General features: G+C 47.0%; 2 protein-coding genes across 2 annotated transcripts in view; both read left to right on the plus strand.

Moving 5' to 3' along the window:
- The window catches only part of LOC149361172 (uncharacterized), a 74,083-nt gene extending 69,526 nt beyond the window's left edge, over positions 1-4,557 (plus strand). The window contains exon 4 of the mRNA XM_089568014.1: positions 4,480-4,557. Within this exon, the coding sequence (XP_089424140.1) occupies positions 4,480-4,557 (78 nt within the window). The remainder of the gene's footprint in view (positions 1-4,479) is intronic.
- LOC149361173 (monocarboxylate transporter 9-like) overlaps positions 1-15,640 on the plus strand; it is an 89,743-nt gene that overhangs the window by 18,871 nt on the left and 55,232 nt on the right. The gene's annotated exons all lie outside the window — the stretch shown is intronic.

The raw sequence follows: 15,640 nt of genomic DNA on the forward strand, positions 1-15,640 counted from the left end.
TTTTTGAGGATAGGAAATGGAGCAGTAGTTCGCTGTCATCGCGGTGGACACCCAACCGCACCGTACAGGAAGGGAGGAACGCCACCACCCGTTCGGCGCGAAGCTACCGGCGCTTGTATGCCGGTCCTCTAGGAGGGCTTAGAGAGTCTCGTTAAATCTCGTACGGTGCCCGGATGTTCTCGTTTCAGTGCCCGGATGAGTGGAATTTAGTGCCCGGATGTTGGCTCTCGGTCTTGGCGTGACTATCACCACACTGCCGACAACGGGAGCTAAAAGCATTTCATGCTTAAATACTGTTGCATGTATGTGCTTTTTGCACGCGTTATTAGAAATCGTAAGTTATAATTCCGTGCATTATCAAACGCACAGCTCGACTGATATCTTGATAAACATTGAGAAGGCACTGGCAGCAGTTATTTTTGTGACTCGTTTGGAGACCAACCGGCGCTTGCATGCCGGTCGCGTAGGAGGGCTTATAGAGTCTCGTTAAATCTCGTTAAGTCTCGTACGGTGTCCGGATGTTCTCGTTTCAGAGCCCGGATGAGTGGATTTCAGTGCCCGGATGATGGCTCTCTGTCCCGGCGTGACGTCACCACACTGCCGACAACGGGAGCTAAAAGCATTTCATGCTTAGTAATGCGTGAGAATAACTACGAAGACACCACGCATCCTTTCATTACGACCTGTTAATAATTTCTTACTGTTATTCTTTGCTGCGTACAGTTCATATGGAAAATTCCTTTTTAGAGCGCATCTCTGTAGCGCCCGTTCCTGATGCCGCGCCGCGTCGTCTGCTTAACCGGTTGGCCGAGTAGAAGAGCGAAGCGCCACCTGGGAGGTAGCTGCGATGGGAAGATCCCGGAGGGTAGCTAGCAGGCCACCATACCACTTGCCTCCTACCAACGCTGGTAGGTGGCGTGCGAAAAGTTGCGCTCAAATCTCGTATTACCGACTATCATAATCGTGTGTTAATTTTTTGCGCGGATTTTGGTTTTTCTGTCACAAATTAGCATATGATACGAAATTCCTCCTTTCACTTCGCATTCTCAGGTTTTAGGCTGGAGCTTCTTCTACGTTGTCTCCTTGAGGTCAGATGGCTCTAGGATATCTTTTCCTTTTCTATATACGGTTTACTTCTCTTTTCCACTGAAATCAATTTTTCGACCCAGCGTACGCCAATGCAATCGTAAATTTACCAACCAGAATCTCATATTCGGTATTATCAATCAATCAATCAATCAATCAATCAATCAATCAATCAATCAATCAATCAATCAATCAATCAATCAATCAATCAATCAATCAATCAATCAATCAATCAATCATTTTTATTCAAGACAATAATACAAATCTATTGTCTTGGGGGACGTGACAAAAGGCGGAAAAGTGCCTGACGAGGTCACGCCACCCTGTGGCAAGCAGCGGTTTGACACTCATGCAGAATTTGCAACACCGTTAGATCGTTGCAGAGAAATATCTGAGATGAAACTGTATACCCCCTACCCCCTTATTATTTTTTTTACGGTGCTAGAGTACGTACAGGAACGGAATACAAGAATAAGTGCATAACTTCTACTAGCAATAGATGTTTACAAAACAGTTCCAAACATAAAATACATGTACACTATCAAACTCGAACCGCATGAAACAAATTGAAAACAAGAAGAAAAACACGAAAACATGAAACTCTAGTCTTCCTTTAAGGATAATCTCTTCAGTGTTTTCTTAAACCTGTTTAGTGAAAGATTTTTGGTTAATACGTCATGAATGACTGGATAGATGTTTATTAAATATGCTATCTGACAGCTTATCTTTGATGTCCATAGTTGGTTCGAGCTCGGGGTTTTACCATGATGTTCTTCCTTAAACCGTACACACTTCTTTTTTCCTGGTATTTTGTGTCAAAGGTAGATTTATCCAACCGGTATTGGCAATAATCTTCCAGGCTTAGTCTGTATTTGTAGAACTGAGGCATTTTGAGTATTCCATACGATTTATAGCAGGGCGCACAACTAGAGGACAGCTCCAAGTTACCGATAGCGTGTATTGCTCTTTTTTGTATTGATAGTAGGGAATCTAAATTTGTTTTCGTCGTGGTTTGCCGCACAAGAGAGCAATAGCTAAAACGTGAATGTATAAGAGAGTAGTACACCAGTCGTTTGATAGAAGCTGGCAGGTAACACCTCAGTCTGTTTGAGATGCCTGAGGCACGAGAGAGGTCAGTTCTAAGTGTGTGGATGGGAGCATTCCATAAGAGATTTTTGTGGAATGTGACACCTAAGATTCTGGTAGTAGAAGACTTGTATATCCAGGCCATTAGAGTTTAGACATGGAATTGTATGCATTTCCGTACCTTTGGCGCGAAAGGGTTCATACTTTGTTTTGCTTAATATTTAATGCGAGCAGGTTACTTCCCCGCCATGAGGTTAAGCCCAACATCCAATTGTTTACCTCCCTGGACAGCGCATCTAAATCCCTACCCGAAAAGAACAAATTGGTGTCGTCCGCATATAAAACCAAATTCGAGGCACCCGGTATATTTACAATATCATTAATATAGATGAGAAATAAGACTGGCCCTAGGATGGACCCTTGTGGTACATGATGAAATGATGTCAAGTTTCTCTAACTTCTTATAAACCAGATCGTTGTCTTTGTTCATAATACATCGCTAGGAGATATGTCGTGTTCGCGCATGCCAGGGTATTTATTGGCTGTGCGTTTTTTAATCAGACGAATTATTTGGTGCATGGTGGCAGTGAGTTTGGAGAGTCCGTATTAAGCCCGTTGTCTTGCAGGAACATGCCTAGTACGCGAAGCTTGTGCACTTCCGGCACCGGCTGCCCATCTGCAGTGATGAGCATGGGTGGTTATCCCTTTTTGCATGGGGCTGGGTGGAGTAACAGTAGTTCGGACTTGTCAGGGGAGCAAGCGATGCCTATGGAGGCCGCGCACTCCGCCACCTCGTTCGCTCCTGCCTAAGAGTTTCTTACATGCTTCCGACATTGCCTGTGGTGGCTCACAGGGAAATGTCCTTTGCGTAGAAAGAATGGGAGAGTCTCGGAAACTGTGAAAGTTTGCGGGCCATTGGGATCCGTGTGGCCTTGAAAAGAAAAGTAGAGAGTAACACCCTTGAGGCGTTCCTCAATAACCCAGAGGGAAAGCGGAGGATTTCACGGAGCCGACCCGGTTTGGTGCTTTGCTATATCCTGGAGGAAAGCGGCGATGTAGGAGTGCGTTCGACTCCCAACACCCAGACTGAACACAGCGTCTAATATTGCAGTGCAGTATACGTTGTCGAAGGCCTTTTCAAGGTTCAAGGCCAGCAGCGCTCGCGTTTTTTTTGCAGTGCTGGGGTTTGAGTATGCTTCCGATATCTGAAGCATTATGTGGAGTGGTGCCTTCGAAGACCTAGCATCGTGTGGGGGAATAGGTTGTTGGTTTGCATGTGAGTGTTTAACCTGTTGAGGATTACGTGTTCTAAAAGCCTGCCGAGACAACAGTTGAGCGAGACTAGACGGAGATTTGATAGGCATAGCGGTTTGCCGGGTTTAGGGGTGAAGCTAACGCGAGCGTGGGTCCTCTCTTCAGGGAGAGGGCGTTAATTCCAGTTATTGTTGAAGAGGTTCCTTTCAGCTTCGATAGAGTTGTTCTATAAGTTTCTCAGAGCTTTATCTGTGATATGATCGGCTCCGGGTGCAGACGTGGAGCGAGGTAGGAGCATGGTTGCTCGGACTTCCCACTTAGTTAGGTCCTCGTCTTGTTCGGGGTTTTGCGCTCCGAAGTAGGGTGAATAGAAACTTGGGTTTTGTCGTGAGATATGTGGCTTTGAAGTTATAGATCAAGGTTTCGTCGTCCATGTCTAGGCTATGGATGATACTGGTTACACCAGCTAATCGCCCAATATTCGAAACGTAATGGCAAAGGTCGGTACTGCAAATGACCGCAGTGTGAAACCATCCATTTGCAATATTGGGACGATTATCTGCGCTGCTTGAGAAGACGACGAGGTTGGGTTATCTTGGTGTGATCGGGTTCTAGTAGGTAACTTAGGAGTTTCCACGTGTCCTTTAACCCAAGGTTCCGGCTAGGCGGTCGCACACCTGTCTCCACTGCTGGCGGCTTAGTTACGCTGGGTGTGCTTCTATGTATTTTATCAGGGCAGATATTCTAAGATTCAGGGAGCGGTTGCGTTTGTTTTTAAGCCAGCGTTTTTGCAGGCTGGAGTGGGCCTCCCACATGTGCAGTAGTTTGCTGTCGATCACCTCTGACTCCTGAGTGCTCGGTAAAGGTTGAGGCACTCGGCTGGAGATCCCAGGTTCGAACCCGGCCGCGGCGGCCGCGTTTCGATGGAGGCGAAACGCGCAAAGGCGCCCGTGTGTTGTGCGATGTGAGGTGGTGGCGGAAAGCATTTATTAAAGGCTATTTACTGGAGAGAGTGGTGACTGGTCTTAATGGGCAGCCCCTTACAAATTGTAGGAAGAGTCCCTAGTCCCGGACTCCTGTGGCTTCCTCGGCAGCTCGGGCACTAGCGACGAGAGCTCGCTGGCTCTCTAAGGTAGAGCAGCCGAACAGGACAGCCTCCGAGCCCTCTCAGGTAGGTGGGAGGAGGAAAAGGGTCAAGCGGGGTTGCAGGGGTATGGCCACATCATGTGGTACACGTCCGCGTTAAAAGCCGGATTAAAATATCGCTGCACTGCCGGGCACAGTACCGTTTTGCATGGCATATAAGCGAAAGAGCCAACGCTTGAATTTCGGTACGTCGGCTTAACACAAAATCATTTCATCACATTGCACTTCATTAGTGTAGCATCTTTCTGGGCGTAATCATTATCGGATACCAGCGAGCGCATGCATTTCTGCATTGTGCCTCTGCGTAATAAATTTTTTTCTTAAGTATCCTACCGCTGCTACAAGCCCGCCTTTCCTTGCTTATTTCCGTCGCATGCAACGAAGAATGTTCGGATACTCAAAAAAAAAAAAAAACATCTGCACCAATGTATACTTCCTCTATTTTGTAATAACAATACTAGTATCTGGTGCTTAACTTGTCGAAGCGACCCGGGGGCAATCAAGGGGCGTCGTATTGGAGTACTCAAGATCAACGTACACCGGCTGGCGTTCCTCAAAGTGCGCACACTTTGCGCAGTACATGCGTGTTTTTGCATTTCGGCGCCATCGAAACGCGGCCTCCGCGACCGGGATCGAACCCGCGACCTTGGGATCAGCAGTCGACGACCACAGCCACTGAGACATCATAAGCGGTCTTATTTTGTATCTGCCGACTGAGATAACGAATGCCTTCGAAAGTAAATATTGCAGAAAGGGGCTGGGTGGTTGCGGCTGGATTTCATATATTTATGGCACGTGACACAAAGAAAGGGAGGCTGTTCTCACTAGGTGATTTATGGGTTGGAGCAGTGCTAACAATTTGATCAAAATAATACGCGGAGATCTAAAAGGGGAAGACTAACAAACTCAAGATTTGACATCCATCTGGAGTACAATTCTCTAAATTGACGAAAGCGTTTTGCAGAAGCGCCAAAAAGTTCCTTCCTTGACACCAGACTTCCTTCAGTTTTGTTGTCGCATAGACTATAGATGCCATTTTCGCACTGTCTAACGCAAACAGTTTTTGGCGGATAAATCTACGCGCTAGTACATCTCATCTTGTGTTCGCAATGAATAAAAGTATGCCTTGTTGCCCAAAAAGTGGGCAGTTCGGAACAGTTTCGGAACAGTTACTTTGAATCGTTCCGGTTCGCATTCAGTTCCAAGATGGCGAAAAGAATATGGGCTTGGTTTGCTTGCGGTTCCTGGCAAAATTACGAGTTTGGTTCCGGTTGGGGTTCAGGTCCGGTTTGGTTCGACACCCCTGCAAGTAGTTAAGAACAAAGCCGGATAAAACGCTCACACTATTTTGACAACAGGAAAAATTCTTTCCTTCTAAGACGATGTATTTAGAGAGGGTCTCAAGGGGATCCGAGGCAACAGTTTCTCACTGTCTTCTATGACCTTTTGTACGCTGAGACTAGTACAGTGTTTCGCATGCCTTTATTGGCACTATTTTGTCGTGTATTTCTGGGGCGCAAAAACTAACGCAGGAACAAATTTCGCCGGAACTTAACGCTGCTGAAACGCTTCCAGTTTTCAGTAAGAGTGGCAACTACTACTAACTATTAATGCGACAGCATGAGGGTGGTAACACCAAATCCCCGCCGGTGTCCTAAACAATATCCGCTTATCGATCGAGAGAGGTCGCGTGGCCTTCTGACGTCATCGCAACCTGCCCACCATGGCAAGTGGCAATTAAATTAATGACTTCTCGATATCGTTCTTACGTCATGACAATCTGGCGACCGGGTTGTGAGCAACCTAGTTTCTAGAAAGCAACCTAGATATTAACCGAAATCAAAAATCAAGCTACAGTGTGTGACACACGCAAACGTTGGCACCGTCATAGCATAGTGAATACCAGCTACTGCTGACAGCGAAGTGAATATGTGAGTTGAAGGGCGAACATTCAAAAGGAACTGACGCAAATGCACCGAGAAGATGCAACAAAAGCAATGTCAAATGTGAAATCCGATTCTTTCTTATTCCACTCTCAAAGTCGCTTTAAGTGGTAATTTTGGCTCTAAATGGCTGTTGTCTTCACTGGCTGCGTATGGAGAGGCCACTATCGACGGCGGCTTTATTGTTGAACTTAAGCAAATGTAATTTATCGTCGAGTATCACGGCTTCCGCACTATATTATGACACTAGCGATAAGCAAGGTGGGAACGTGTCGGAAAATAACACCACAAAAAGAAAGCCCGTTACATATGCAAGCTAGGCGGGGCGATCGGCACAAGGACGCAGTTAATGTGAAACGCGCTTGTACCGTAAGTCCGCGCCCCTGTCCGACTGTCAGATATTTTTCTCGAGTCCTCGCCTGCTTTTCGCTACTGTGTCCTTCTAAAACGGGAAACCAAATGCGCCGGTACCGTGGCCAAAGCCTTATCGCTGATCCGCGTTCTTTTCTGAAACGTAGGTGGTGGGAACAGAACACGCCATCAACGGCGCGGCCATCAATAGATTACGCTAAATGTCCTCTGAGCGCGTGCTTGCGCAATCAACAGAAGCGCCCTGTGCCAAACCATTTTCGAACGAACAGCTCTATCGGTGCTTTTACAACCGCTTCCAGAGTGGCTTGCGAGTAGTTACGAGAAAGGCAATAATTTTCTGCTGTACCGGGAATAGTGACGTTTCTAAGCATTCGTTTCAGTCAGTTGACCTCTGTACAGCATATAATGTCCGCCCCATCGCAGGATCGTTCCGTTCCTGCTGGAACCATCTTTAGTTTTCTTTTTATTAAAATGGAGCGGTGTGAAAACGACATCAACGTGCAGAGTCACTTGACGACTTCCTTCTGCGCATTCTTTGTTCAGCTTTTTTTTTTTTTTTTACCAGCCGCATGGCTGCCAAGGTCGATGGTGGCGTCTGCAATTCCGACGTCGTATTATTTTGCAGCCGAACTTGAGCGTGAAAATAGTCCTGTAACTGTTGCTCTTGTGAGGTTCTTTAAGGACGCTTACATTTTTTATACACTATAGCTTTTTAAAAACTGCTAAATAGGGTTTCCCCGTCGAAAGAACAGCTGTTAGAAATCCCTGCATTAGGCGCATGATAGCCCCAGTTGCTTGTTAGCTCATAAATACAATGTAACTAACATACTGCAGAACCTCCATTGTTTATGTGTTACCGGAGTACACTTTCTCGCAGACTTAGACGCATTTTGTCGGTAACGCAGGATTTGAAAGAAAAACAAGTGAACTTTGAAACACCATCAAACAAACACTGAACGAAGGTCTTCAAAAATGAATTAGCCTTTTAGTTCATTCCCTGCACAAATACTACTAGATGGTGCTCCTGCAGAGATACGCTGGCATTTGGAAAACTGGAATGCTTTATCGAATGAGCACTGATTACTTTACTTTTTTTTCGAGTACTTTGCACTACAACAGTTTCATTGGGCCTTGGCGAAATTATAAGGAAGGTAAACGTTCCTGATGGGTGTGACAATTTTCAGGTTCTCTAAGGACGCTAACATTTTTTATACACTATAGCTTTTATAGACTGCTAAATAGGCTTTTTCCGTCGAAAGAGTAGTATTATCCATCCCTGCGTTTGGCGCATGATAGCCCCAGTTGCTTGTTAGCTCATAAATACAATGTAACTAACATACTGCAGAACCTGCATTGTTTATGTATTACAGGAGTACACTTCCTGGCAGACTTAGACACATTTTGTCGGTAACGCAGGATTTCAAAGAAAAACAAGTGAACTTTGAAATACCATCGAACAAACAGTGAACGAAGGTCTCCAAAAATGAATTAGCCTTTTAGTTCATTCTCTGCACAAATACTACTAGATGGAGCTTCTGCTGGGATAAGCTGGCATTTGGAAAATTGGAATTATTTATAGAATGAGCACTGATTACTGTACTTTTTTTTTCGAGCACTTTGCACCACGACAGTTTCATTGGGCCTTGGCGAAATGATAAGGAAGGTAAACGTTCCGGATGGGTGTGACCCTAGCGAAAGAGCTGCCCTTATAGCAAAGCGACATGCTGGCGGTTAATGGTGGTAGATAAAAAGGCGGCAAATTTTCAAGGCTAAACGCGAGTCGATTTCCTATCTCGACAATGGTACGAGAGGGCGTGGTTTCTGTTTTTGTTCCTGTGAATGCAGTTTGTGCCTTTCATTTGATCAAACACTTTAGTCAAGCTTAGTCCCGGGTTCCGTATGAACATACGCGTCAAGGCAAGAATTTCCGGCATTTAGCGCTCATTGCCTTTGGCCCGCTGACAATTCGCGGGAATTATATTTCCGCTTTGCTGCAAGGCCATTGGGTTTCGCCACATAGGTGCAGGGGTGCTGCCTTGCTTTTAACACGCTTTTAAGAATTTGCGATTATATCCGTAGCACCACATTTATTCAAGGCGTGTCTTTACATTGGCTCCAAGGCGGTAGGAAATCACGTACGTGCTCTTTGTTTTTTATCGAATATCTTAAGTAATTGCGGCGGGAAACAATGCCGATGGCCAGGTTCATAGCGAGACCACCATGGCTTCGGTGTTCCTGCAAGTCAGCTAGGCCTTGTTCTCTAAGAAATGCCTGTACGCTCTGAACAAAGAAAAAAAGCGAAGGACACACAGCGGCCAAGCTGAAAAAAGAGCCCGGCCAAGAGAGCAGAACCGCCGAAGAAGCCTGTGAAGGTGCGAGGAGCGCACGTGGCATTGTGGAGAAGGAGGGCAGGAAATATTCTATGACTCGGAGCCAGGCGAAGCCGGCCAGGGGAGAGGCGCAGTGTCGGTCGTCAGGGTCGCGCCGATTGCAGTGAAGTCGCTCACGCACTTGACTGACAAGGCCACCCTGTCAGCTGTTGATGCACCGTGACCGCGAGGATAACAGGTACTCGACCAGCCTTCCCCGCCACTTCGTTTGTGCACTGCGTCAAGCACAGGGAAAAAGAAAACAAGAACGGAAAGTAAAGACGAATCTGTGAAGATGCGTTCACGTGAAGCGGCCAGCGCCACCACTCCAACTTCGTGCGAACTTTGCGCGCGATGACATTAACCGCACCCGATTTGTCACCGGTTCGCGGAAAAGCAAAGCGAGAGACACCTTTTTGCGCGTTGCCGTAACGAAACGGCGGGTGAGGGGCGACAAGTCTCGAGGCCTTGCGTTATATCTGCAGGTCGTGTCGGATAGCGCCTGTCTTGTTCGCGCAGATACTCTTGCCGCCGCAAAGGGAGAGAGTGTGGGAGGGAGGAAGGGATCTGAGAGTGAAAAGAAAAGGAACGAGCGTAAGTCGATGCACTGAGCAGAGAAAAACAGCACAACAGAGTACAACTGCTCACTGCCGGCCGCCGTGCGCACGTAAGGCGGGCGTCTCCTGTGACGCTTTAGTACAGCATCACGCCTTGGGCAGCGCACGCGCTTAAGTATTTACAATATTTCTTTGGACGGAATTTCACGACTTCAAACATATTACGGTTTGCACCATTCTCAGGGAAGCGAAGATCAAGGTGAGCTTTCAACAAACACTTCACATGCTCCTTGCTCAGCCGCGAAGCAAGTTCCTTTTTGTTTTTTCGCAGTTTGTAAAATGCCATTTTCGGCTTTTTTTTCTTCTTCCGGAAAAAACAGTTGTTGTCGCCAGTGGTCGAACACGCCGCACCATGCAAGGGACCAGAGGCAGGCATTATCTTAAACACTTGCCTTGCACAAGAACACATGTATTCTCCGTGTCAGAGAGATGATGCCCCGTTTTGCAGCCATGGCCTGAGTTACTTTCCACCAGATGAGGCAGGTAACTATTAATTATCAAACCGCTCATCCTTGTCGCCCTTTGATCTGTGCAAATGATTTGGTTTGGTTTATTGGAGTTTAACGTCCCGAAGCAACTCAGGCTATGAGGGACGCCTTAGTGAAGGGCTCTGGAAATTTCGACCACCTGAGGTTCTTTAACGTGCACTGGCATCGCACAGAACACGGGCCTCTAGGATTTCGCCTTTATCAAAATTCGGCCGCCGCTGCCGGGATCGAACCCGCGTCTTTCGGGTCAGGAGCCGAGCGCCGTAACCACTGAGCCACCGCGGCATGGCTGTGCAAATGAAGGGGACGCTCTTAGCGCATTAAAGAGAGGAAGCGAGCGATGAACAACATTTGTATTAAGTGACACTCCCATGGTGTATTTTTATTATCTTCTCCCGGGTACTGTGCAACCAGTGTATATGCTTATAAACCCTTCTCATCTCGCTATGTTTAGCCTTAACGCGTTGAAATAACTACGCCGGGAGAAAAACAAATGTCATGCGGCTCAGTCCATAGCGCACTGGTTTCAATATACGGAAGACACTCTAATACGACCACTGGTTTTACTTGCTTCAAGAGGAAATGGCAAATGCTGAGCCGCTCTTGGGCGAGGCTGTGCCAGGATTTGGCTACATCGTGGTTAATACTGCCATTATCACTTAAAAAAACAATTAAAATGTACTACTTTGCGCTTGAAAATGCAGCATCGCGCATTCACGTTTTGACAGGTTCTTATATAGTACATGTCCGATGTCTTTCATGTGTGCGTGTCTTTTTGTCCTTCTTTGTCGGTGCACTCTTCAGGTCTCAAGAATAATAGGATACTTGATAGCACGGTTTCCATGCAGCTTGGGGAAGCATACCGAGGCATATCGAGGGTTCATGATCACACATTTGTACTTCAGTGATCTACAGTTCCGGTATTTATGGAATATGGAAGCGGACAGCGATATAACGTTCAGATTAACATTCACACCGCTTTAACATGATTTACACCAATGAAGTTTGATAGAGTTAGGCTCTGTTAAGTCACTGGAATGGCCGTGCTAGCGGTGAGGCCATTTTATTTGTAAACCTGCGCTCGGTAATTGTTAGTAGTAACGGGGGATTGAACTCCTACACGTCACTTCTGACTACTGAACGTTACATGTATTCTTAGCAGCCACCATGACAGAGTACGCTACAAGTGCCGCTTGTCAGCCGGGTATACGCAATAATTCTGTACCAGCGCATTTTTCAACGGCAACTCGTTCACAAACCGCATTTTTCGCATATCGTCAGATTGCAGCACACAAATCAATATAAACGCCGAACCACCATCACGGCGCTTCTTTTTTTCTGCTATGCATTGCCAAAAACACCCCGAATTGGCTTACTATGGCAGCCTTAAATGCTGGGTGCTACCGCAGCAAAACATTTTAACGCAAGATTTTGCTAAGCATTGTAAGATTCAACTGTTGCCGTCTTTATGCTCATAACAGCATCTTACGATATTCCACAGTTGCCTAACAGCTAAAAATCATGTAAAAAAACTGGGCTTCATTGCGCAGTCTAAGGTGCAAAGGCCGTGCAGGTTCTGCACGCTCATAACTAAAATGCGAAAAATCCTTCCTTCACGTGATTTGTTGTGGACTACCCACTGTTTTGCGTTTTTCTTCGGGGTATATTTGAAACTTGGGGCTAGTGTAGACACGTTCACATTAATTACGCCTCTCTATTTTTGTTCCTCACATACTCTAGCAACACGCACGAAAAAGACGGAAAGTGGTGCCGTTTCCTTCTGCGCAAGGAAAATCTTGTTTAGCTGGTACCGGCCGGTACCACAGACGTAAAAGTAGAGGGCGTAATCTTGCGCAGCCTCGGCACATTCAGAGCTCACAAAATTGCTAGCTCGGGAAGCCTCTGTCCACCGCCCCTTTTTGTAGTCGTCCGTTTCTCGATACGCTTGAAGAAATATGACCGCGGAAAAGACACTCAACAATGTCATCAGTGTGAAAAACATGCGACCTAACAACTGTGGCCTTTTCACTGTTATGCTTAATTATGAAGCCATTGTTTTTGGAGGCGCTCCTGGAAAACTGCTCAGCACCGATATTAGGCCTTTTATTAACACACCGGTCAACACGCGCGGGGGACTTTTTCTTCTCTTTTGTGAAGGCCATGGTCGTTTAGACTATTCTTTGCTCGCTCGCAAGAAAAAGAAACCCCAAAAAATGTTGCGATTCTCGAGCGCTTTCAGTTTTCATTGGACGCACTGAAATCAGGTTGAATACTTGAGACGCATATTGCATCCTTGACTGAGGCGAACTCGCACAATAGACACTAAATTATTGTGTTCCTTCAGTCGCACGTGCAACTGTATGGTGATAAGTTGAAACAGGATATTTGATTGTGCACTACGAACTCAGCACAGTAAGAAGGAAAAAGCTATGCTCACTTCACCTTACAGCGCTCGCAAATAATCAGAGCTCTGCGAAAGATTAGTGTAAGGTCGTGCCTCTATTTAATAGCCGCGTTGGCAAAAAAACAACATAAAATATGTCGTAAAGCCAGTTGTCCGTAGTAATGAATCGGACAGGAAATGATGAGAAAAGAAAAAATTCAAAACGAGAATTTTGTGAAAAGGGTATGTTATTAAGATACGAGTGTGCAGTGGCAAAATCTTCGGACATCAAAGTGCATCACCCCTGTCGCCATCATCGTGATATTGCAGCGCAGTTGAAACCACCTAACGTCCATGAGCTGCATGATGGCGTCTGACGAAGCTCTGGCGTGTCTCCTATTATGATTATTCACACTCCGCGGATCGGTAGTGCATGTCCGTACCCTGTCGGCTGACAGCCGCTAAAAATGTTACGTTGCAGAAACTGCTGAAAGAGCTTCCTTCTAAAAGCAGAAAACTGAAAGTGCAACAGAGCGAAAGAGACTGCGCGTCTACCAGACACCTTAGCACAAGAATACATGGCACTCGTAACTAAGGCATTTGTACTTTAGCACTCACGGTCGTTGGTGTCTTGCACTCTAAACAGAAAAACAACCATCTCTATGTGGTAGCCGAGTTTGTGCTCGTATCATTTGTCCGCCTTAATTCAAAAAGAATACGTGGTATCAGTTGGTTCTATTCGTTTTCAACCGGTCCTTTGTCCGAGCAATAAGTTTCCGTGTTAAATAAAAAAAATGGACTGAAATAGCTTGTTCACAGTGAAAAATCTCCATAATACGAGTTGTCCATATTAATTAAGGAGGGTGACAATAACGGGACAAGAATCTATGTGGTTACGATCATGGTATTGCGCGGCTCCGTTCATCATCGCTGACAAGTGACAAATACTGCTGTTCCACACCGGCAAGCTCTATAGATGCATAGGCTTGTCCGGCAAAGAAACTGCGAGCGGGACGATTATTCATTTCTATTAGAGAAAAGCAGTGGCGGCCCTTTCCTTGGGTATGACGTTTCCGCAGAGACCACCCGTTAGCCCAGGAAGGCGAGTTTTTTTTTTAAGCAGTTATAAGGGAGACGAGGTCAGGCAGCCAGCGTAGTTGTAGAACACAGCGTGCGCCTGCTTTACGCAGCAGGGTGTGGTTTCAGCGACGATTCGGCAATGCGCAGAGCTGGAAGGGGACACGCGGCAGTGTGGTTCGTATATTTTCCGTCTTTCCGATATGAGGCGTATCCGGGCTCCGCCCGTCCGGGCTTTGCACGCGCAAGCGCATTAAAAAGAGGGACACGGTTACCCCTTCTCTTCGTTCTTCATGTCCTGCCCTAGCAGCGAAGGACGGAAACAAACCGTGTCTTCTTCGCGGATCGTGTTGCGCTTGCACGCCACCCTTCTTCTGTGTGGAATGCAAAAGTTATCCGCCCAGTCGAAAGAGGCCTAATACAATGCAGGTAAATTCAAGACCCCAGTGAAGGAGCGAAAAAGAAGTGTGGTTTGGCTTTCGGCCAATGACGAATTATCTTGCGTTAGCACGGTTAGCCCTGGTTTTTCATGGTTTATCGTAACTTTGCAAGATTTCGCTTCATTTGAGCTGGCTTACTTTGGCTGACATGTCATATACTGCAAGTTTGCGTGATCTTGCATCATTTTAGAACCGCAGCGGTGGCACAGTGGTCTGAGCATCCACCGCGCATGCGGGAGGTGCGCGGTTCGATCCCCAGTGCCGCCTGTTACCCACCAGTGATGCAATGGGTACAAGCTTTCTCTGGTCTGGTGCTCGGCTTTTTTAGGGTGAAGTGCTTGCCGAATGGTTCTTTAGCCCCACCTTGAGTAGAACAAAAAATGCGTTGTGCCACGGTGATGTTTGGTCACATACGCCCTTGCGACATAAAAATCCTTGCTCGTCATCATCATATTGCGCCCTTTTAGACCTGTACTGCCGTTCTCTACATTCATATATCCCCCGGAGTCCTCATAACACTCTTGGCGCAGTGATGCAGAGATTAAGCGGTGTGCCACTGCCCTGCGATGGCAGGTGCTGCCATCGGGTAGGCTTTCCTGGGTATGCTCTCGTTGCATGGTACTGGCAGAGCTGCTACAACTATAGGCCAAATAGGCGTTCTCCGTGAACCACGCAGGCCCCTGCTGGAGTGAGAAATCGACTAAAATCTCTCCCTGCGATATTACTGGCCGACTGGCCTTTGGTGCCGAATTTGCTACCCGTATGACGGCGTGTTTGCGCCGACATTCCGGCACATCCCCTCTCGCCCATTTTTTCCTCGAGAGAGAGGGAGAGAGAGTTGCGCTCGCACAGGAGCTGGAATCCAGTTTTCCGTTATTACCTTCGCGCGATGATACTGCGATCATAACCTCAACCCATTTTCTCCCAAAAGTGCACCGCTGCGGCGCCCGCAAAAATGCGAGTGGAACTCTCGAGCGAGATGTCCAGATAGCGCGCTGCGGTGCTTCCCTTTGATGGAGCAGCGCACTTACCGCTGCTCTGCACTCGACGGGAAGAGGAGGCGCGCGAAGACGATGTGGAAGGCGCGCAGGCAGCCGCAAAGCGATCCGGTCGTGACCGTCAAGAGCACTTTCGCTTTTCCCTCTGCCCTGCAGATAACAGTAACGCGGCTCTCTCAGTGCCCCTTAGGCCACGTTTCAGGCGGCCCGGCGAGCGCTAAACTGCATCTCGCGAAGTTGTGCGAGGAGTTAAATATCTGGCTCATTCGTGTACCGCGGCTGTCAAGGTGTCGTCGAAACGATTGCCATCAAAGCGGAATCATAGCCGCCTGCTGCGTAACAGTCTGTCAGTCGGAATCTCCTGCTAGAGACGATTCGCAT

The sequence above is a fragment of the Amblyomma mixtum genome, chromosome 2 (assembly GCF_055824585.1).
Source record: "Amblyomma mixtum isolate Tamu chromosome 2, ASM5582458v1, whole genome shotgun sequence".
Lineage (NCBI taxonomy): Eukaryota > Metazoa > Arthropoda > Arachnida > Ixodida > Ixodidae > Amblyomma > Amblyomma mixtum.